Here is a 22,570-nt window from a genome sequence, read left to right as displayed (position 1 = left end):
CTTGTGACTTAATCTTTCTGTGCCTCAGTTTTTTCTCATCCATAAGCTGAGATTAATTTTACCTTGGAAGACCATTGTGCTGATTAGAGATCAAATATAAATAAAACTCTAGTTACAGAGTAAGTTGTCAGTGGATATTTTTATATCCTAAGACAAAGTAGTAAATTATCTTCCTCAGAAATGCTTTTGAGACTACCTGATACCAGCTCTGCACTGAGTACATAATTTAGCCATGACCTCCCATTTTCAACTATTATACCTACCTAACTACCTACCTTTCTCCCTCCTTCTTTGTTTTCTTTTTTGATTCTTCTGAGACAGGGTCTTGCTATGTAGTTCAGGCTGGCTTTGAACCCACTGTGTAGTCCAAGCTGGCCTCAGGCTCCAAGCAATCTTTCTGCCTCAGCCTCCCCAGTGCTGGGATTATAGTCATGTGCACCCACACCCAGCCTACATTTCTTGATTCAAATAATTTCAATACTGTACTATAAAATGTATCTTAAAACATAATTTTCTGGATTAATTTTGAAAAGGGAGCAAAGGGAGCAGTGAGGGAACAAGCAGTACCTTCCTTGCTGACCCTTAATCTTTTGAAACGGCTGCTGTGACTCAGTGGCCTCAGATTTTTTTTCTGTCCCAGTCACCACTTGTCTGAGTTAATTCAGAAAAGCCTCAGTTTGCCTTTCCCTGTTCATTGTCTTTTCTTACCTTTCTGGGCAAAAGATACATATAGGGTTCCTCACTACACTTGAGCAGGATAAAAACTGTACTGTGACTGAGTTTTTGCCAGTTTAAGAAATGGATGCTAGTTGGCTTCTGATTTTTATTTCCATAAAGACTTGTTCTATTGGCTCTTTCCCTCCAATATTAACTTTGAAATTGGGAGCTTTTGAAGCACTTTCAAATTTAAATAATATAAGAAAGGTGGGCTGGCTGGGGATTTAGCTCAGTGGTTCTGTCGCTTGCCTTGGAAGGACAAGGACCCGAGTTCGATCCCCAGTACCAAAAAAAAAAAAAAAAAAAAAGAAAGGTGGGCTGTTTCTTGATCTCTTCAGCAGTCCTCCTCACAGTAGTTATATCACACACACACACACACACACACACACACACCCTCACACATATATATCAAGTGTGGTCAGGTTTAGGGTCTTGTTAAGGCTAAAGTGATTACATGTTATCTCATTTTTGTCTCTTAGTTTTATGAGGGAGACAGAGCAGATGCTGTTATCTTGTATTTTAAATGAGGAAATGGAAGACAAAGTGGACAAGTTATTTGAAACATCCCAACAATCCAAAACAGGCCCAGAGCCAGGCATGGTGTAGTCTTATAGTCCCAGCTACTCAGGAAGCTGAGGTGGAGGGATCCCTTGAGTCTAGGAGTTTGAGGCTAGCCTGGGCAACAAAGCAAGACCCTGTGTCTGGGGGGTGGAGGTACTTGCCTTGTATAGTGAGTTGTCATTGGCAATGGCCTTCACACAGGAAGCCTCACCCAGTATTTAAATGCAAAATCAGGTCACTGCCCTGTGCAGGATAAATGTACCTTGTGATTCTGATCCCCTCAGCCAAAGTTGGGATCTTCAGACATAGAGGTGTCCATCAGGGCATGGGAGCTTCTACTCTGCAGATAGGCATGAGGAACCAGTGGGCTGGGTTCTTCTTTCTGGATCCTTCTTTAGATTTGGCTTTACTTGCTCTTCTGGGAACAACAAGCTAAGCCCCAAGGCCACTGTTTTGAAGTCAGATTCGTGGTCTGGCTTTGAAGCACAGGAGGATTCTGCCCCATTTTGTTCCTTACAGAATGACAGGGAAATGCATACAGACTTCTAGGGCTGTGGGGATGTTAGGATAGGAGTGAAATACATCCTGATAAGAATCATGAAGAGGCCCAGTGAAGAAGAGTGCTGTGCTGGGTAAATAGATGCTACCCACCCCAACCTTCCCTGCTGGCAAGGCTGCACTCCAGTAGCTTCAAGTGCGTCAGAGCAGGCCACGAACATTCTGCATGAAAAAATCTCTGACCCCTTTTTAGTGAATTACACTGCTTTCTCTTCCCTCCAGTGCCTCATTATTCAAGAGTATTTGATGTTCTCCAGCTTTTAAAATAATCATTTTCCGCCTACACAGAACATCCTGTGGAGACATTGAGTTTCCAGTGGTAACAGAGGGGAACACTTATTCTAAAAATGAGGAAAATAAGCCTCTTTTATGGAGGCAGGATAGTCACAGAGCTTATATAATAATGTGAGAATTTACCTGTGGTGCCCAGAATGTTAAAGAAAAGGTATGGTAAAAACATGATGCACAGGCTTGTTGCTGTCCCCTCATTCTTTCCCTGATTTCTCCAACTCCTCTAGCCCCTCTTCCTTTTTTGGGGGTGGGGGGGATGTTTAGTTCTTTCATTAAATATAATAGTATAGGGTTGCTGGGGAATGTAGCTCAGTGGGCGCACTTGCTAGCCTATGTGAGGTCCTGGGTTCAATCTCTAGCACTAATGGTAATAATAATAACTTATGTATATACACATATACATACAGATATATAAATGTAGATAAATACAAAGTCATATTTATAATATATATGTAGAATCTGCAGAAAAAAAAAGAATACCTTCAAGAACATCGCCTATTTAAGAAACAATATTGCTGTCACTTTTGAAATACCTATATATTGCTTCCCTGTCCTGTCCCCTTCCTTTCTCCCTTAGTGATAACTACTACTCTGAATTATGTTATAATTATTTCCTTCCTTTTTATTATAGTTTTGCCAGCTATATTTGTATTTTTAAAAAATTGTTTCATTTTGCAACCCTTAATATTTTATATAAATGGAATTATTCTGTACTTGTTGTATATGAATACACACTTACACATTATATTCCTAAGACATCCATCTTGTTAAATAAGCTCTGGCTTACTTTATCTGTGGAATAGAGTCTGCTTCTGAATATGTAGCTCATTCATTGTGCTGGAGGACATTTGGATGACTCATGGCCTCAGGCCCTGGCTGCCTTCTCACATCCTTGCACTGCTTCCTGACCCTGAGTTGATCCCTGGGGTGGCACACAGGTTGGGAAGCTCTACTCCTAGGGGATTTTGTATAGGAGAGTTACTTCTGGATCGTAAAATGACAAATTGTTTTCTAAAGGGTCATATTAATTTACATTCTCTCCAACCACGTACAGAAATTCTATTTGCTCTTCCTCTCCAGTATTTGATATTGTGAGACTGCTTTTTACCAGTTGGTATTGTGAAACTGTATCTGATGGTGGTTTTTATTTGTATTTCCTTGGTGAGTAATAAAGGTTAGTAAATATATTTCCTCTTATGTTAAGGGCCTGTTTGAGTTTTTTTCCATTTTTCTGTTTTTTATTTTTTCTAACTGACTTAAGAGGTATTCTATATAGTAATCAGTTACGTGAAAATATCCTCCAGCTTAGGACTTATTCTTTTATGAACACTTACTTTATGAATAGAAATTCCTTGGTTTAGTGTAGGCAGATTTGATCAGTTGTTCTTTACAGTCTTTTTGTTGTGGTTTTTATGTTTGTTTTGGTTTGGGAGATTTTTCTGAGATAGGGTCTCACTTTGTTGCCCAGGCTGGCCTCAGACTCCTGGGCTCAGGCAATTATTCTGTCAGCCCCCCAAGTAGCTGGGACATAGGCATATACCACTGCGCCCAACTGGCTTTTTTTTAAATCTTAAGAAATTCTTCCTCTGTGATGATTAAAGACATACTGTATGTGGGAGTAGATGGGTGTGTATGTGTATTTGTGGTGCTAGGGAAATATGTACTATTATATTACCTTCTGAAAAGCTTATACTTGAGTCTCATCTGAATTTGATTTGGGTATGTTGTTAGATGCCAGTTTCTACTTGATCATCTAATTCAGTATCATAGTTGTAAGTTTATTTTTATTTTACCATATATTATTTTCTCAGTTCTTCCTCTTAGACCTTTCATCATCTGCCTGAAGCACATCTTTTTGTGTGGGTTCTTTGGTGGCTCCTTTCAGACTGCTTTAACAAATTACCATAGAATGGATGGCTCAATAAACAGAAGAAATTTGCCTTACAATTTTGGAGGCTGAGGTGTCTCTTGACATGCTGGCAGCTTCATAGTATGGTGAGGGCATATTTCCTCACAGATGATGTCTTCTAGCTGTGTTCTTATGTGATGGAACAGCCTACCTGGCTCTCTGTGGTCTTTTATATATGGGGCACTAATCCCAATCACGAAGATGTAGCCAATCACTTTCCCAAGACACCACCTCTTAATAGTATCGCTTTGGGGTTAGGATTTCAACATACAAGTTTTGGAAGGACACAAACATTCAGATAGTGGCAGTGGCAAACTGAGTTTGCCTTGTGTAATTCATCCTTATTTGAAAAGTATTTGTTGGATTTAGAATTCCAGACCAGCAGTTGTTTTTCCTTAGACCATTGAAGGTATTTTTCTGCTTTTTCTGATTTCTCCTGTTACAGTGGAAAATTCAGCCATCAGTCTTATATTTAATACTTAGGGGGTGACCTCTCTTTTCTGAGTGTTTTTAGCATATCTTTTCTTAATATCCTGCAGTAGATCGACGTGTCAGGTATAGGTTCTGTTGTCTTTTATAGAACTGTGATTTGACATTTTTCATCACTTCTGGGATACTCAAATATTTTGTCTTCAAAGTCTTCAAATATTATTAGCCTCCCTTCTCCATCCCTTCCAGAAATTAAATGATATATTTATTATTGTCCATGTTACTTTAGATAAGTTCTTTTTTTAATAGTTTTTCTTTACTTCTTTGTTTCAGATAACTTGAGATCTGCCTTCCAGTTAATTACCTTGTCAACATTAATCTGTTATGTCCATCTTGATTTCAAATTGTATTTAGAACAACAGTTGTAGGATTTTAATTTGGTTCTTTTGGAAACCTTCTTGATCATTTTTGATAGTGTCCTGCTGCTTACTCATAGTTTTAATACCTCTTGGTCATACTGAACATATTGATTTAACTTATTCTTTATTGATATTTCTAAGCTCAAACCTTTGCAAATCTCATCTTGTAGTTGCTTCATAGACTAGTTCTTGATACTATGTCTAGATTGAAGATAGATTTCTCCAGGAATAATTTGCTTTTGATTCTACTAGGGATATGGAAGAACAATCAGACCTGGTATCATTTTAAACTAAAATGTCCATGTAAGGTTTTCAAGCAGTCTATTTATTGTAAATTCTGGCTGCAAAAGCATATGAAGACCAGTTTATGATTACACACTCGAGGAAGTTACTTTTCTTTACCACTTGGCAACACCAAAGTTTGAGGTGGCATTTTTGCTGCCATTTGAGGGAGAGTAGAGTGGGCACAGAGCATAGTAGTTTCTCTTTCACTCAGGGTGTGGCCCTTGGGATCTCAGCTTCACACATGGGGAAATGATCTTCTGTTTGACTCCCCATTGCATTCCATCTCTAGGGTTTTGTCTTCCTTTTGTATAATGACAGAGCCTGTGAAAACTAAAGTTTATAACTCCTGAGATTCCTCTGATCTTTAAACCTAGCTTTAGAGCTCTCGTTACTTCTCTAGGTTCCTGCTTTGTCTTTGATTTTTATCTGTGTGTATTCCATAATATTTGAGAAATATTTGTTGCATTTTAAACAATCAGTTATGTGTTCTGTATTTGCTTTGTCTTCAGCAGGAGGCTGAGTTCAGCACCTTTGCTTGTCTGGTGTGCAGTTCTGGTGCTTGGAACTGTGGTGTATGAAACAGTGTTGGTAGGGTTCCATAACTTAGCTGGTTTTTGTTTGGATTTTGTTTTCCAGCTCTCCGGGAGATGCTCCAAAACCACTCCTTTGTGGGCTGTGTGAATCCTCAGTGGGCCTTGGCCCAGCATCAGACCAAGTTGTATCTTCTCAACACCACCAAGCTTAGGTAAATCAGTGAGTATGTGAAAAAATAAGAACCACTGTTCTAGAACAGCCACTAGAACAGTGGTGGCAAACCTATGTCATGCGTGCCATAGCTGGCTGTATCAATTGAAAGCTCTAAAAGGTTCACCATCACTCTACTAGAATGGCACAGGGCACAGGAAGCTGGGGAAAGCAGGATGAAGTGGTTGGAAAGGCCACAGGGTTGAGAATCAGACGGATGTGATTACAAAATCAGGTTTGACCATTTTCCATTTATATAACTCTGAGGAAGGTATTTTCCTAGAGTAGGTCTCAGATTTCTCAACTGTAACTTGGGATATTACTACTTAAACTTGGTGGGGTTTTTTGCAAGATTAAGAGATAACGTAAGAATTCTAATCCTCTGTAAAGGCTCAACACTCAGTTAAATGTTGGCTGTGGACCAGGTGTTGAGGGCTTAGAATGTAAGATAATTATACTATCTGCTTTGTAGCATAGGTACTACAAGGGAGCAAGAAAATCTGATGCTTTGTAGCTTTGCAAATGTACCACAGGGTTACTCTAACCACCAGACAAGCCAGTAGTGTTGATTAGCACATGAAGGGTGACCCTACAGAACCATAATGTTTTGTTCATAGCTGGTGATATTTCTGTAGTTTCCAGGGACCCTGGTAGATCAGCTCCTACTGAGTGTAGAACCTATATTAAATATGTTCCCAGTTAGGTAATACATGTAGAAAGATCCTGCCACCTTGCATGTACTTGACTTCACTTATCTACTGTGGGTCTTTTTTCCTTCAAGCCCTGCTGTGGCCTCAGAGTTCTTCTTGGTCTTGTGAATGGGGCCGCCACTATACATTGCTTGGACTTGGCACATTAGATAAAAACCTAAAGCTTACTGTTGGCTCACATAGCTCTTCAGATACTCACAGTTCATTCTTTTGAGGCTTGGAAGCCCTCTTGGTATAGCTCTTTTCAAGTTCCATTATCTGTTTTGAGAGTCCTTGGGGCTGTATAGTGAGCTATCACTTACTACTCTGTTAGAAACTGTACTCCTTTTGCTTTTTTTTTTCCCCCAGTATATCTAAGTGCATGACTTCCAAGGCTCCAAATCACAGTTGTATTCAGGTTTTCACTTCACAAAAGTCCAGGCCATTGCCAGAATTGGAGCTACAGGTTGAACATCCCTAACCTGAAATCCAAAATGCTTCAGAATCAAAGTTTTTGAATACCAACATGATGCTACAGGGCAAAATTGCACACCATGAAACTTTGTTTCATGCACAGATTTTTAAAAAATATTATATAAAATAATCTTCAAGTTATGTGTCTAAGGTTTATGTAAAATATAAATATATTTCTTGTTTAGATATGGGGCCTATCCCCGCGGTAACTTATATATATCCAAATATTCTAAAATCTGGGGTAAAGTGACTTACAGGTTTAAGTAGGGGAAATGGTAAGCAAACAAAAAAATTTCTTAAGTTTCACACATGGTGTTAAAAATCTCTTACAGCCGATTTTCTCTTGCAGCAGAAGAGTGGGGACAAACCAGACTTAGTATTCAAACCTGTCTTTGGAGGCTGGCCCCCCACATCCCTGTTGAGATATTGGAAATTCCAGCTGTCTGGAAGAATAAGAGATCTTGTTAGACTGTTAATTAACCAGGTTCCATAGCCAGGTAGAACCATCAATATGGCCCATTTGTATTTCAAGGATTACTTCTCCCATTTGTCCCTATTGGTTGGCTCCAAAAATGGATTCAGCTTTTGCTTAAGGTCACTTTATTTTTGTTTTCAGTGAAGAACTGTTCTACCAGATACTCATTTATGACTTTGCCAATTTTGGTGTTCTAAGGTTATCGGTAAGTTTATTAAGCCTCATCACTTCTGAAATTTTAACTGGTCATTTCTGAAAATAGGAATTCTATAGTATCTTGTTTGTAGTATATTAAAATTTATTAAATATGCTGCTTAACAGTTTCTGTGTTGTATACTTTGTATATGGAGGTATCTAATTACAGTACTTTTGTATCTTTTAGCCAAATAGTCATTTGATAGCCAACTTAAACATATGTTACTATTATAGAAGTAGATATATATCTACTTAAACTTGGAAAGAAGTATAAATGGAAATAAACATTCTGTAAAACCATGGTCAAAACACAGCCCTTAGTAACTATTTATTTTTGTGGTGCTGGAATCAAACCCAGGGCCTTGTGCATGCCAGCCAGGCACTCCACTACTGAGCTACATCCCTGTGCCCCTAACAATTTTGGTCCATTTCTTCCAAGACTTTCAGTACCTAATTTTAGAGTAAAAAAATCATACTGCCTATCTTTAGAACATTTTTATTTGACATACTCTATAAAAATGCCTACTAGAATTTTAAATTAGGATTGTTGTTAAATTGTAGATCTGAGAAAAACTTGTTAATCCCTTAGTATTTCACATACGTTATGCTATTATAAAAGGTAAACAATTTTTTAAATTTCAGTTTTCAGTTATTTATGACTAATATGTAGACATACACCTGAATTTTATACATTGATATGATTCCTTGCAACCTTGCTAAACTTACTAGCTTTAGTAACATTTTTATAGATTCTGTTGGATTTTCTACGTAATCATATCATCTGAGGAAAAAGGAAGTTTTACCTCTTCTGTCCAATCTGGATGGATTTTTCTTGACTGTACTGGCTAAAACTTTCAGTACAGTGTTGAAGAGAAGTGTAAGAATGGCACTCCATCACTTGTTTCCTGATCTTAGGGAGAATCTATTCAGTATTTCATCATTAAATATGATGATAACCATTGTGTTTTCATAGGTGTCCTTATAAGGGTGAGGAAGCCCCCTTCTGTTCCTTATTGGCTTTTGGTGTTTTGTTTTGTTTTCCTTTTCTCCGGTACCAGGGATCAAACTCAGGACCTTCATTTGGGAGGCAGACACAGCATCCCTGAGCTAAATCCCCAGCCCTGGCTTAGAGTTTTTATTTAGGAATAGTGTTTAGTTTACTCAAATTCCTTTTCTGTATTTATATCTAAGATAATCATATGATTTTTCTTTTTTAGTTTATTAATATAGTATAATACAATGACTGCTTTGGGTGTGTTAAACCAATGTTGCATTCCTTGGATGAACACTACTTGGTCAGTATGTACTGTCCTATTATCAGATTTTATTTAATAAAAGTTTATTTGTAATTTTTGCATCTTTTTTTCAAGAATGTTTCTAGCACGTAGCTTTCTTGTATTGTCTTTATGGGGTTTTAGTATTAAGGTAATGCTGTCCTTACTTAATGAATTGTTAAGTATCTTCTTTTCCATTTTGAAAGACTGTATAGAATTGGTGTTATTCTTTAATGTTTGGTAGATTCATAAGTGAAGTCACCTGGACCTGGAGATTTTAGTAAGAAAATGTTTTTGCTACAAATTCAATTTCTTTACTAGATACAAAGATATTCAGAGTTATCTATTTCTTCTTGGTTAAGTTTTGGCTTTTTTTTTCAATAAACTTATCCATTTAATCCAAGTTTTCAAAGGTATTGGCAGGAATTTGTTAATATTTCTCTTTAGTACCTATAGATTTTTGGTAGGGTAACTTCTGTTTCCTAATACTAGCAATTTTAAGTCTCTTTTTAACTTGGTTTGGCAAGAGGTTTATTAAGATTTTTTGGCAAGGTTTTTCTCTTGATTTTGTTTTATTTATAACTGCTCTGATCTTTATTATTTCCGTTCTTTGATTTATTTTGGTTTTGTCTTCTATTTCACTTTTTTTTTTTTTTGGTGCTGGGGATCGAACTCAGGTCCTTGTGCTTGCTAAGCAGGCAGCGGAACCACTGAGCTAAATCTCCGGCCCTATTTCACATTTTTTAAGTTGGAAGCTGAGGTGACTTGTTTGAATCCTTTTTTTATAGGTGTTAAGTGCTATAAATTTCCCTTAAGAACTGCTTTACCAGCCTCCCACAAAATTTAACATACCATTTTCACTCAGTTCAAAATACTTAATAATTTCCTTTTCATTTCTTCTTGGACCCATAGATTATTGAGAACTGTGTAATTTAGTTTTTATCTCGTAGGAACTTTCCAAAGATTACAGATTTTTAATTTAATTCCATTTTTGTCAGAAAACATACATGAACTCTTTTTACACCCATTGAGATTTTTCATATGTTCTCTGTGTACTTGAGAAGAATTTATATGCTCCATAAATTTTAAGCGTATCAAATTTATAGTGATGCTCAAGTCTTCTATATTCTCACTGATTTTCTACTTCTATCAATTATTGAAAAAGGGATATTGTGAATCTGCTAGTTCTCTTTGCAGTTATCTTATTATTTTTTTTTTTTTTAATATTTTAAAGCTCTTGTTGTACCGGTATATATAAACATTTAGGATTTTTATATCCTTTTCATTGAGTCACATTATGAAAACAGCACTGTACTGTATGTTTATAACATGTAAAAGTATGACAACAGTAACATCAGAAGAAAAAAAAAGATAGCTATTACATGTTATTTTTAACCATAGCTTTCATTGTTCTTCCCCATATACTTCACTCAAATGTCATTCAACTTAATTCTGCCTTCTAATTGCTTTATGATTGAGGCAGTAAAAAGGATATGCCTAGTTATTTTCTAGAAATATGAAAGTAAGTTGAGTCCTTAAGGCTACGTAAAAGAACCTCCCCATGGATTCACCCTGTCTGATTGGGGGGGGGGGGGTGGTACTGAGATTTAAATCCAGGAGTGTTCTACCACTAAGCATTTATTTGCTTATTTACTTATTTATTGATTGATTGAGAGAGTCAGGGTCTTGCTAAGTTTTCCAGGCTGGCCTTTAACTGGGGATCCTTCTGCCTCAGCTTCCCAAGTAGCTAGGATTACAAGTGTGTGCCACTGCCCAGATACAGGCTAGCACATCTTCTCTTGTTGAAATGCCCATTGACAAGAAAGATGTTTTGTTGTGAATTGTTCAGGCATTTCCTTTAGGGGAAGCGGCCAATCAGTGTTGTGGTTTTTCACTTGCTATCCTGACAATGGTTTTGTGGCTATTATGATAATACTTTTGTGGGAATTCAGGCCTCTTTTGGATATCCTGTTAAGGCTTGCTCCGTAAGGTTCTTACTCTTTTCTAGGAGCCAGCACCACTCTTTGACCTTGCCATGCTTGCCTTAGGAAGTCCTGAGAGTGGCTGGACTGAGGAAGATGGTCCCAAAGAAGGACTTGCTGAATACATAGTTGAGTTTCTGAAAAAGAAAGCTGAAATGCTGGCAGACTATTTCTCTTTGGAAATTGATGAGGTATGATGGCAATTCTTATACTTTTGTTGTATTCTTCAGATGAGTTACATTCCTGTATGAGGACCAGAAGACTAGACCTCTCCCAGAAGCAGCATGTGACCTGAAACATCCTCTCCACTCCCCATTTGCATTTCTAGGTTACAAACTATACTATCATCCATTCATGCCACTTTTGTTCTCAAGATGAAGGACCCAGATATGAGGGGGAGATGAATCCCAGAGTCCCAGAAGGCCATAGTAAATAAGACTGTAGCACTTCCTCCAGTTTCTTCGTATTACCCTTTCTTTGGGGATTTTCATCCTGATGCCTTCTTCGATTAGTGAGCAGATCCAAAGGAAAGATTGTTCTGCTGCACGTCAGAACAGAAAGCTGTTTTAACTGCTTAGCTCTTCTGCCCCCAGTGCCCAGCCCAGCCGAATACCTAGAATCCCAAAGTGGCAGGTCTGAGGACAAGGCCTGGGGAAGCACTACAGAGAAATGTAGTCCATTTAAACTGTAACAGCATTATTTCTTAACCCCTCTGGCCATTTCCCCCTGCAGGAAGGGAACCTGATTGGATTACCCCTTCTGATTGACAACTATGTGCCCCCTTTGGAAGGATTGCCTATCTTTATTCTTCGACTAGCCACAGAGGTAAATAATCAAACAGATAGTAAGGGTATGTTTATGTGTACTTAAGGGAGAGGGTGCATGATCACATCTCCATCTGAACTATCGATGATAAGGGTAAAACAGCTGGCAGCCCCATGATCACCAATATTCATCAATAATTACTTAGCAATCCAATGTATAATTTTAATGCCTAAAAAGCCACATTGCATTTTTTAGCCACATTTAGAAATGAAAATGTTTAAAGTATTACTTGTCTTGAAGTATTGAATTCTTTGAAACAGGTAAATTGGGATGAAGAAAAGGAATGTTTTGAAAGCCTCAGTAAAGAATGTGCTATGTTTTACTCCATCCGGAAGCAGTATGTATCAGAGGAGTCGACCCTCTCAAGCCAGCAGGTACTGTAGTAACGAACACTGGCGCTCTAGGAATGGGATGGGCCCCCACACAGCCTTTCATGTCACTGTATATAACAAGGTTCAAACACAGTGGCCAGCTTTTGTTTATTTCCTTTTGCTGGTCTAGAACATTTACCTCCAGAATGATTTCAAAAGCTGTCAGATGTACAGCACAAGCCATCATGGTAAGAGAGGAACCTGAGTTAGACTGTCCAAGGCTGCTAGGTCTGTAGCTGCTTTTGTAGGCAGTTAAGTCCAAGTCTTCAGATTCTTGGTCAGACTCCCTAGTCTGTTTCTGCCTTACATCTCACCACTGCACAAGGCTCTAGAATTCCCCTCACAGATCAGCTGGATTGGGTTCCTAGTTTGTCTTTTTTCTAGTCAGATAACAATGTTTTTGAATCAGAACATCAGGGAAGGGGAGAGAAAAGGGTAGAAATAATGTAAGAACCACAGGATACCCACTTGAACATATCATCACCTAGTGATTGCTTACAACCATCCCTTGAGGTGAAGTGGTCTGCTCCAGTTTCATCCATGAGGAAGCCACAGGACAGCTGGCATGCTCAAGGATTCCCAGAGCCTTTAGGTGGCAGAGCAGAGATTTCAGTTCTGGATCTGTTGGCTACTGCTTCTAAGAAATTTCTCACTCCAGTGAAGAAGACAAGGCAACGCACTTGACAAACTGCTAAGAATATCTTTTTGATTGGAAAAATATACTTCTGGGAAAAGACAGATGACAACATTTTTGTGTACATGAGTCAACTAAAGCTTAGGAGAGGAATGACAAGACAAAATTATCATTTTTTTCATCTGTGGAGCTTTTAGGAAAACATGGCAGCTTGAACTTGGTGAGCTAGGTATTTCCAGCTGTTGCCGTCCAGACATCAGTCAGGATCAGACAGTGTGTTAGATGCTGCTACTGTCAGCACATCCTCCCTGAATAGAATAGAGGTCCCACGGGAGATGGGAGATTTTTCCCCTCAAAAATTTTGTTCCATATGTTCAGGCCTGTGGGCTCCCCAAAAAACTGGTGTAGAGAGGCCACTTACCAAGTCTAGACCACACAGCCCATTACAAGCCACAAAGACTTTCCAGACCCAGTGCCCATCCCATCAGCCAGAAAGCCAGTTTGTACCAGGAGACTTATGACATCTAACGTCCATTCCAGAGTGAAGTGTCTGGCTCTACTCTAAACCCCTGGAAGTGGACTGTGGAACACATCATCTACAAAGCCTTCCGCTTACACCTAACGCCTCCAAAACATTTCACAGAAGATGGAAATGTCCTGCAACTTGCTAACCTGCCAGATTTATACAAAGTCTTTGAAAGGTGTTAAATATGATCATTTATGGTGTCTTGAGGTGTTTTGTTTTGTATCCCAATGTTGTAGGTAGGACTTGAGGTTGAATATTTGCACTAGTAGCATACCTTCATGCACAGTGGATTGACTGTAAATAAATTGTCAGATGTGTCCTAATGTGATTTCCTTCATTACACATGAAAATTTTTCTAAATCTATTTTTGCTTTTCATATACCAAACTCTGTTCAGGAATCCCAAAAGAAGTCTGAAAGCCATTGCAAATCTGATAGTGCTCTTCAGGGACCATTAAGAATTCTGAAAAGATCTTGAAGGTTTCCTAGATCATTCTCTGATTCTTCCTGTATTCTGGTAAATTTCTATTAAGTGCTATATATGTGTGTGTGTCAGTCCAGATGCCTATTAAAAGAAGACTTGAACAAGTAAAAGACTGTTAACATCAGCTATTGAGAAAGGCTGAATTAAGAATCTGTATCCCGGGCTGGAGATTTAGCTCAGTGGTTTTGCCTCCTGCTGCACAAGCACAGGGACCCAAGTTCGATCCCTGGTACCAGAAAAACAAACAAACCAAACAAACCAAAAAAAAGAATCTGTATCCCTTCGATCTCTGGTTCCCAAAAACAGAAGAATCTGTATCTTCAGTAACCAAAGCTAATTTATTAAGACAAAAACTTGAGGGAAGAAAATAGTCCTAATCCATTCTCTTACTGGTATAAACGTTTTGAGTTGGTCTACTCTCTTAATGGCTATGACTACTAGCCACTTAAGAAATTTCTAGGCATTCTTGTTTGAAGAATAATGTAAAAGTATATATTTAAACTCCTAAGTGCCAAAATATGCCACCTTAATATTAACCTACATTGATAGAAATAGAGCCTTCAGCACAGGAAGACTGCCTGAAGTTTTAATATAAAATACAGGTACAGTGGTTTCTTAGTTCACAAACTTAGTTCTTTCTACAATTTAGTCGGAAACTGAATTGTGTGACAAATTCACTGGTTAGGCGCAGTGTTGACATTATGGGGAAATCTGATTCAGTTCTCATCCAATTTGGTTTGCAACTAGATGTATGGAAAGAATTAAGTTCATGAACTGAAGTACCACTGTAAGAGGACTCAATAAAGTTCTGTAGAAAAGAACAAAATATGAATGAAGCCGTTTCATATGAAAGACTGGGACAACAGAATGGAAGCAACACATTTGTCATGCTATAAAAAAGGCAAGATCAGTTTCTGGCAGTTAAAACTCTGAACAGCAGACTGGGGCATTTCAGAAATGAGGCTCCATGAGCCCAGGGGGTGCACAGGCAAGTGACCTTGAGTGTGGTTTCCCAGGGGAGAGATGGACCACACTGTGTTAATTCCAGTTGGGGGACGGGAGGGTAAATCTTCATTTTCAGAACATCCTCTCACCCACCACCAGCCACGCAACTGTTCTCATGATTAGAAAATTTTCAGGAAGTCAGTTCACTTCAAGAGATTGGTTTCCATATCTTTTAAATGAAGGGCTAATTACTCTAAAGAAGGGAACAATTATTGAAGATTTATTCACTTCTGAGTTTATTATCTAGTTTCAAGTCTAGTTTTATTATCTTAAATGGCCTTAATTCATTAAAGTTTTCCCCAATATATTTTGTCTAAGCATTTGAAGCTACATAATCATTTCCATAAAACCACCTTGATTCTGACAGCAGAAGAACATCACAAACCCTGCAAAGTGGATATATTTATAACTTGATGATTAAAAACAAAACTAACTTCAAGTTGGGTGCCTTTAGATGAAAAGTTCTTAGAAGAAAAAATTCTATATTCTATATTATTTTTCCTTCAGAGAGAAAAGAGCAGCAAGACAGGAGGGATATAGTTACCATGATTTGCTTTTAAAGGCTCCTGTATCAAAATAAATGTCAGCAGCCAATCATGGTTGGCAAAAGTGTGTTTAATAGAATCTTCAGGCAGATTTCCTACCTGCCTGCCCTGCCCCTCCCTCCACCTTAGGGCCGTAAGATGTCTGAGGTTTCATTTCACAAATAAGCAGCAGATGAAAATACTTTACAAGGTACAGCACAGTGGATATGGAAGACTAAGGACCCGACTCTTGCTTTAAGAGTAAAAAGTCTTGGACTTCCCTGCCCCATGCAGTGAAGCAAGTTTTATATACACTGCCCATGTATTCTAACATTTTCTTATATAAATTTAAATATTTTACAAAACAAGGTTTTTTTCTCGCCAAACAAATTTGAGTGAAATGCAGATTCTCAACCTGTGAAGTTGTTTTCTTCACTAAAATATAAATGCTGATAGGAAGGGTAAATGTCTGTTTCCCACTGGAGGTCACTGAAGTCTGCACCGCACTGTGCAGAAGGCACTTGTGTTTTCTGAGGTCTCCAGCAAGTGTCTCAGTGAGCACTCAGAATTGCTGTTCTCCAGACCCCAGCCAAGGCCTCCGAGTGCCCAATCACTGAGGCATCTGGGGGAAAAATGCTGAGTAAACTTGATTCTAAAATTACGGAAATTAAAAATAAAAACAGCATGGACCAGTTCTTAGTCTAGAATAAAACTACAAACAAAATACAAAGTGTTCATTCATGAAGATTCAAACCTGCTTCATTCTCATAAATTATAAAATACAAAGGTGCCTGTTTTAATGACAAAACTCAAACAGTACTGAAATGGGTTTGTGTTAATATACAAAAGGTCAGTCCCACTGAGCGAGGCCCCACGGAGCTGCACACAGGCCAAAGGGCGACCTCCCTACTGCTGGGCCAGAAGTGCTGTCCTATTGGCCTTCATCTTCTCCAGCCGCTTGGCTAGGTGGCTATTGGTCATTTCCATCTCTTCAATCTTGTCCAGTGCTGTTCTTAACTGGAGACAGAACATAATCATTTTATTTGGTCAGCAACAAAACTGGTGGTACTATCAACCTTCTGGAAACAAGCACTGCTAATTGCGATGGACTTGCACAGAATCCTGGAAAACACACCCACCACCTACCCCACCCCATCCCTGGTCAGCTAAAGATGTGAACAATGATGCTAAAGGCTGATTATTTAAATCACAGAAAAGGATAGAAGCTGCAGAAACAGACGATCTGAAACAAAAATTAGAACTGCTTTTTTATTAGCTAACTGACCAAAACATACAAGTAAATGGCAATTGCTGCAAGTCCAAAACCAGCCGAAGTGAGGAACTACATTGCTGTTTCCTTAAGATTTGACCCACTATTAAATTTCTTACTAAAGAAATTTATCTCTGAAATTTTTTCTTTTAGGACTACTGTCCCAAGAAGCATATGGGAACAAGTACCTCTCGTTGTAGCTTCCTCTTTTCTGCTTTCAGTTCATCTTCAACTTTCTCTGCATTCTCAGCAGCAGTTTTATATCTCAGCACCTGTCCCTCAAGCCGGCTAATCTAGAAACAAGAATATCAGCTTCTTTTAAACGCAAAGGGGGAGAATCCAACAAAAAGAAAAAGTCATGACAAGGCTTTTAAAACTTTTAACTTCATCTCCCTAATGAGTGTATAATTCAATCTTATTATTGTACTGATTAGTATTTTTCTGATTCTAGAGTTGCACACCTTTCCTTGTGCTATACTGGCTATTTATCATCTAACGTCTACATTTTAATTGGGTTTTCTATTAATGAGCTCTAAGAATTCTTTATATATTCTGCTCATAGGTTATATGTATTGTAAATATGGTCTGTTTAAGGGCTACTTTTCATTTTAATCATGTCATTTAAAGTTCTAAATTTTGATGGAATCCCATTTATCAATTTTTTTCTTTTATACATCATGTTTTTTGTATCCTAAGTACTTCTTGCCTACCCTGAATTCATAAATATTTTCCCTTATAATTTCTTCTTAAAGTTTTATACTTTTAGGCTTTCATATTTAGGTTCATAGATCCCTTCAAGTTATTTTCATGTATGGAAAAAAAGGGTTGAGGTTAATTTTTTATATACGGATACCAGGTGTTCTAGTGCCCTTTGCTGAAAACACTATCTCTTCCTCGGCTCTTGAATTGAGTTTATATTCTATAAAATGCTAATGTTAAATAATCTTTCAAAACTCAGTGGACCATATATGTGTGGTTCTATTTCTAGATTCTGTTTTATTCCAATGATCTATATGTCTTTCCTTACACCACCACTGCCTTGATTACCGTAGCTTTAGAAGAAGTCTTAAAATTAGGTACTAAACGTCTTCCAACACTGTTTTTGTTTTGGTTTTTAACTTTTCTGGGTCCTTTGTACTCCTACATAACTTTTAAATTTCAATATCCAATTCTTCATTTACAGCAAGTATACACAGACCTGAATTTTTATATATACCCTGTGTTTTCTAATCCTGCTAAATTCAAGTGCAGGTTCTAGGGGCTCCTAGAGATTTCTTGGTATTTTCTCTGTAGATGATCATTTCATCTACATATAAAGATTTCTGCCATGCCAATCCTATCCTAGTTGTGTCATTTCATTGCCAGACTATTTTGGTGGGGCCTAGGTTTCAAAGTTTAATGGACAGATAAAGAGTAAGCATATCTGCCCTTGTTCCCCACCTTAAGGAGAAAGCATTCTATCTTCTCCATTTATATAAGGCATTCTTGCTGGAAGTATGGAGTACATGTCTTTAATCTGTTGAGAAGTTTCTGTTCTACTTCTAGTCTCCTGAGAGCTTTTGCCATGAACAGCTGTAGAATTTAGTCCAATACTTTTTCTCCAACTAGTGACAGGATTATATGGTTTTTTCCTTTCCTCTGTTAAAATGATGACTTTTGGGGGTGGATCTTCCAATGCTGAACCAACACTGCCATCCCTATAACAAAACCACTTTCTGCATCCTGTCAGATCTGACTTCCAATAGTTTGTTTTGTTAAAGAAATTTCTATCTATGTTCATACTTTTTTCTTCTATTATCTTTATCCAGTTTTAGGATTAGTATAATGTTGAGTTTCTAAAATGAGGGGAGAAGTGTTCCTTCTTTTTTCTGCTTTGTTTGATATAATTTATCAGTTAAAATGTTTATGAGCCTGCTGTTGTCATATAGGTAGGTTTTCAAGCTAGGAATATACTTTCTTTAATAGGAGCTATTCAAGTTTTATATTTCCTCCAGAGTTAGTTTCATTAATTTGTCTTCCAAGGTACTTCTTAGAAGTTGTCAAATTTATTTCAAATATGATTTTTGTAATATGCTTTCTATATCCTTTTAAATTCTGTAAAATCTGTGGTAATATCTCCTAGATCTTGATATTATAATTTAAAAAATGTATAACTGATAGTGTGTAACAGGAAGAAAAGGTCTAAAAGACCAGGGGAATTGGGAGGGGTAGGGGAAGGGAAAAAAGGGAAAGGAAGAAATATGAAAAGAGGAGAAAAAATGGAAACAAGGTCTTTGCAAATAGGGAAGGGTGGAGGGGATGAAGGCGGGCAAGGGAATTGGAAAAAAAAAAAAGAACCAAGATACTCATGTAAAGGTACAAGATCCCAATGATGAATGTAACTGTATTTTATACTGAAAATGTACCAATAAACTTAATGGGAAAAAAAAAAAAAAGAATATCAGCTCCTAGTATTTGCCACCATTTAGCCAAGATGGAAATATAATGTCATTACAGTTTCCAAGTACTCTAAGACTAACAAATCTCAGGGTGAGAGTCACAGCTCCTCTCAGAACCAACTATAATTTATAAATCAAGAAAGGTCCCCAGAGAGGAATAGCTGTAATCATTACAGGGCCAGCTTCCCATGTTAAATTTTATGACTATATTGTTTAAGTGCCAAAGTAGCACTGTAGAAGGAAACTCAATGGAGTTTTTAAGACTTCTGAAATGTACACTGAATGATTTTGTTATAAGCTATGATCCTGAATTCTCCTGAAATAACCTACAAAGAACAATTACAACTACAATTTCCTATGTTTTCAGAGAAAACAGAAGCCTGAAGTGCTCTATTAGGTGCACTCTGCTGGCTTTTCTATTTGAAAATAGAGCTCTTTTAGAAATCCAACTGCAGAAGCAGCCCGAAGAAACCCAGGCACTCTTAGTTTTAGCCACTATGGATGCAGGAAGCACATGTGTTTTAAATAGGAATTTAAATCACTTGGTACCGTACAGAAGTACTTACACTTTGCTCCAAGGTAGTTATATCCTGTTCTGCTTTTGAAAGCTTAAATTTGTATTCGCTTATTTGCCTGTTGGCATCTCCTAAAACAGAAGATGATAAAGAATTATCTTCATCTCCCAGAGAGGAAAGTCTGAAGCATCAGACAATGATGCCCTCTGCAGCATATAAAGGACTGTGCAGTCTAAGATGACAAAACAAACACTCAGCAATCAGCAGCCCTAGTTCAGGATTATGTATAGCCGAAGAAGCTCCAGCACTTAGGTTCCAACAGTAGCCTTGGGATCAACGGAATACGTTATTCTTTACCCTCTGATGTGTGAGAGAACTCAGAAAGAAACCCTGCTGAGAGAACTCAGCAATGACCCCTGCAAACTTATCTGTAGTCCTGTGGGTCACGGAGCTCCATCTCACAGGACTGGGCCATCTGGTCCTGAGAACCCAGCCCTGCATCTTCCCATCTCCCAGCTTTTTTGTTTTGCACCAGAGATCGAACTCAGGACCTTGCGCTTTCGAGGCAGGCACAATGCCACTGAGCTAAATCCCCGGCACCATTTCCCAGGTTTTACCTCTGTTCTCCTATTCAAGTGCCCTGTCACCCCCACTTCTGATTCAAGTCTCTGCCTTCAAGACTATGCTCATTTTTATCTCCACTTCCCCCCTTAGTACTGATAAGGTTTCCTAACCTTTGTTGCATTTACATTCTTTTTATTTTTTTTTTATTTTTTATTTTTTTGGTACATTCTTTTTTGACATTTATTGTGCATAATATTGACAAATATTGTATGTATAAAAAGAGGCGCTGTCTTAGCCTTTTAATAATTTTAATTAATTGCAGTACTGGAAATTGAACCTAGAGCCTTCACACTGAACTACATCCCCGGCCCTTTGTGTATTTTGAGACAAGCTATCACCAAGCCGCCCAGGCTAGGCTCAAACTTGGCAATCCTCCTGCTTCAGCCTCCTAGGGTGCTGGGATCACAGATGTGCACCACCACATCTGGCTTAACTTTCTTAAATCAACTTCTGTACCTTGCCAATTGCTTTGCACATAGTGGTGCTTCAATAAATATTTGATGAAATAAAAGATTTTTGATAATGTTTTGATAATATCTTATGGGTAGAGCTACAAATAAATAGAAATAAATCATTTTGGTGGGCATAGTGGTACATGCCTGTAATTCCAGCACTCTGGGAGTCTGAGGCAGGAGCATCACAAGTTTGAGCCTGGCCTGAGTTAATGAGATTCTGTCTCAAAATTAAAAAAGGACCAGGGGGACCAGGGATTTAGCTCAGTGGTTCCACCACCTACCTCGCAAGCACAAGATCCTGAGTTTGAGCCCTGGTACCAAAATAAATAAACAAATAAATAAATAAATAATAAAATAAAGTAAATAAGTTCACATCAACAGATGAATAGATAAAGAAAATGTGCATGTATATACAATGGAGTACTACTCAGTCATAAAGGATAAATTTGATTCATTTGTAGGACTACAGATGCCCCTTGAGACTACAATGCTTAGTGAAATGTATCAGACACAGAAGTTTAAATATTGCATGGTTTCTCTCATAAAAGAAACCCAAAGTATAATTTAAAGAGCAAAATAAAAAACCAAAAGGAGGGCCAGGGATGTAGCTCAGTGGTTCCAGTGCCTGCCTTGCAAGCACAAGGTCCTGAGTTCAATCCCCAGTACCAAAAAAGAAAAAAAAAAAAACCAAAAGGAAACAGGGAGGTAGACCTTTTATAAAAGAGAGGAGAAGCTAGAGTTAGAGGGAAGGAGGGAAGGGAAATAAAAGGATTAAAATGCCATATTGTACATATACAAACTCCCCAGGATGAATGTATACATTATGTATCACAAATATGTACTAGTAATATAAAAACAAAACAGTTTAGAAATGACAGGAAATAAAAATTTCCTCTAAGAACTCAAATTTCACAAAAATCACCCTCTGAAATGATTATCAAATCATAAAGGTTACAGAATATGAATCAAATATAACCTACCAAAGTAAATACTCAAATTATCTAACTCAAGAACTTTTCTCTATTTCCACATGACAAAAGTTAAGTACCTATATAATCTTTCCAAGAGATTTTAATTAGGACAGTTACTGTCATCTTAAAAGTAATGAGGTTATGAAACCACCTCCCCAGAGCTAACTCTGGTAGTGAAAACAACTGTTCATGAGCTTTCAAACAGAAGCTTTAGGGTCTTGCTTTTTTGTTTTGTTTTTTCTAAAATTCTCATCCCCAGAAACCTATTGGTTATCAAAATGTTCTAACTCCTTTTCAAGTTATTGATTCCGTCCTATTTTCAAATGTGTAAATCTGTTGACCCAGTCACTTCATGATGAGAAATCCCATTCCAAGGACTATGCAACAGCTAAAGTGCTATCCAGAACCAAAAGTTGCCTGGGCCCTTTCCTGGCCTCCTGAGGTACAGAGGAGATGATTGATTTTGTTTTTACTAGCCAGGTCCAGCCTTCTCACAGTCTTGCTCATATCACTCATTGCATACCTCCATGGTGAATATTTTTTCCTTGCCTTCTGCAAAAATCATCTCTACAATAGCTATATGGTTCTAGGAAGTCACAAATGCTAACCCATTCCTCTTCAATTTGATTTTCTTTTTCAATCTGCTGCTTTAGGCCAATCTCTCAGATCTTCCTCCTGTCCTTTAAGACTTTTTAAACAATCATTGTACTAGTTTAGGTTCACCACCATAGCTTCCTAACTAGCTGTCACACTGCTGGTCATGTCCCTGTACCCTCCACATCAAAATGATATTCTAGAACAAGACAATCCCTGAGAACACCATGAAGGTCCTAGCTGATAACCAAAATTGGAAGTTAACCAAAATGGGAAGTAATACTAACCTCAAAAGCTAGTACTACTAAGCCTAATCCAAAATGTCTTTTCTGT

General features: G+C 37.9%; 2 protein-coding genes across 45 annotated transcripts in view; one reads left to right on the top strand and one right to left on the bottom strand.

Moving 5' to 3' along the window:
• Nucleotides 1-18,995, top strand: part of Mlh1 (mutL homolog 1) — a 52,053-nt gene extending 33,058 nt beyond the window's left edge. For 6 of the 8 annotated variants that reach the window (XM_021238686.2, XM_004857887.4, XM_087182085.1 and 3 more), the window contains 6 exons: nucleotides 5,806-5,914; nucleotides 7,693-7,756; nucleotides 11,029-11,193; nucleotides 11,735-11,827; nucleotides 12,088-12,201; nucleotides 13,373-13,681. In XM_021238686.2, coding sequence (XP_021094345.1) covers nucleotides 5,806-5,914; nucleotides 7,693-7,756; nucleotides 11,029-11,193; nucleotides 11,735-11,827; nucleotides 12,088-12,201; nucleotides 13,373-13,540 — 713 coding nt within the window. In that variant the 3' untranslated portion in view covers nucleotides 13,541-13,681. Of the gene's footprint in view, nucleotides 1-5,805; nucleotides 5,915-7,692; nucleotides 7,757-11,028; nucleotides 11,194-11,734; nucleotides 11,828-12,087; nucleotides 12,202-13,372; nucleotides 13,682-13,754; nucleotides 13,952-16,793 lie in introns of those variants that run through there. The other 2 variants (XM_004857889.4, XM_021238684.2) reach the window with 2 other exon arrangements.
• Nucleotides 15,444-22,570, bottom strand: part of Lrrfip2 (LRR binding FLII interacting protein 2) — a 114,105-nt gene continuing 106,978 nt past the window's right edge. For all 37 annotated transcript variants that reach the window (XM_087182088.1, XM_087182123.1, XM_087182087.1 and 34 more), the window contains 3 exons: nucleotides 19,645-19,724; nucleotides 16,829-16,933; nucleotides 15,444-16,387 (listed from right to left, as the gene is read on the bottom strand). In XM_087182088.1, the coding sequence (XP_087038214.1) occupies nucleotides 16,277-16,387; nucleotides 16,829-16,933; nucleotides 19,645-19,724 (296 nt within the window). In that variant the 3' untranslated portion in view covers nucleotides 15,444-16,276. The remainder of the gene's footprint in view (nucleotides 16,388-16,828; nucleotides 16,934-19,644; nucleotides 19,725-22,570) is intronic.

The sequence above is a fragment of the Heterocephalus glaber genome, unplaced genomic scaffold (genome assembly GCF_053883595.1).
Source record: "Heterocephalus glaber isolate CG9 unplaced genomic scaffold, H.glaber_assembly_v1.0 deba00001472, whole genome shotgun sequence".
Taxonomy (NCBI): domain Eukaryota; kingdom Metazoa; phylum Chordata; class Mammalia; order Rodentia; family Bathyergidae; genus Heterocephalus; species Heterocephalus glaber.
The sequence above is the reverse complement of the archived record's forward strand: the minus strand, read 5'-3'. Positions and strand labels throughout refer to the sequence as shown.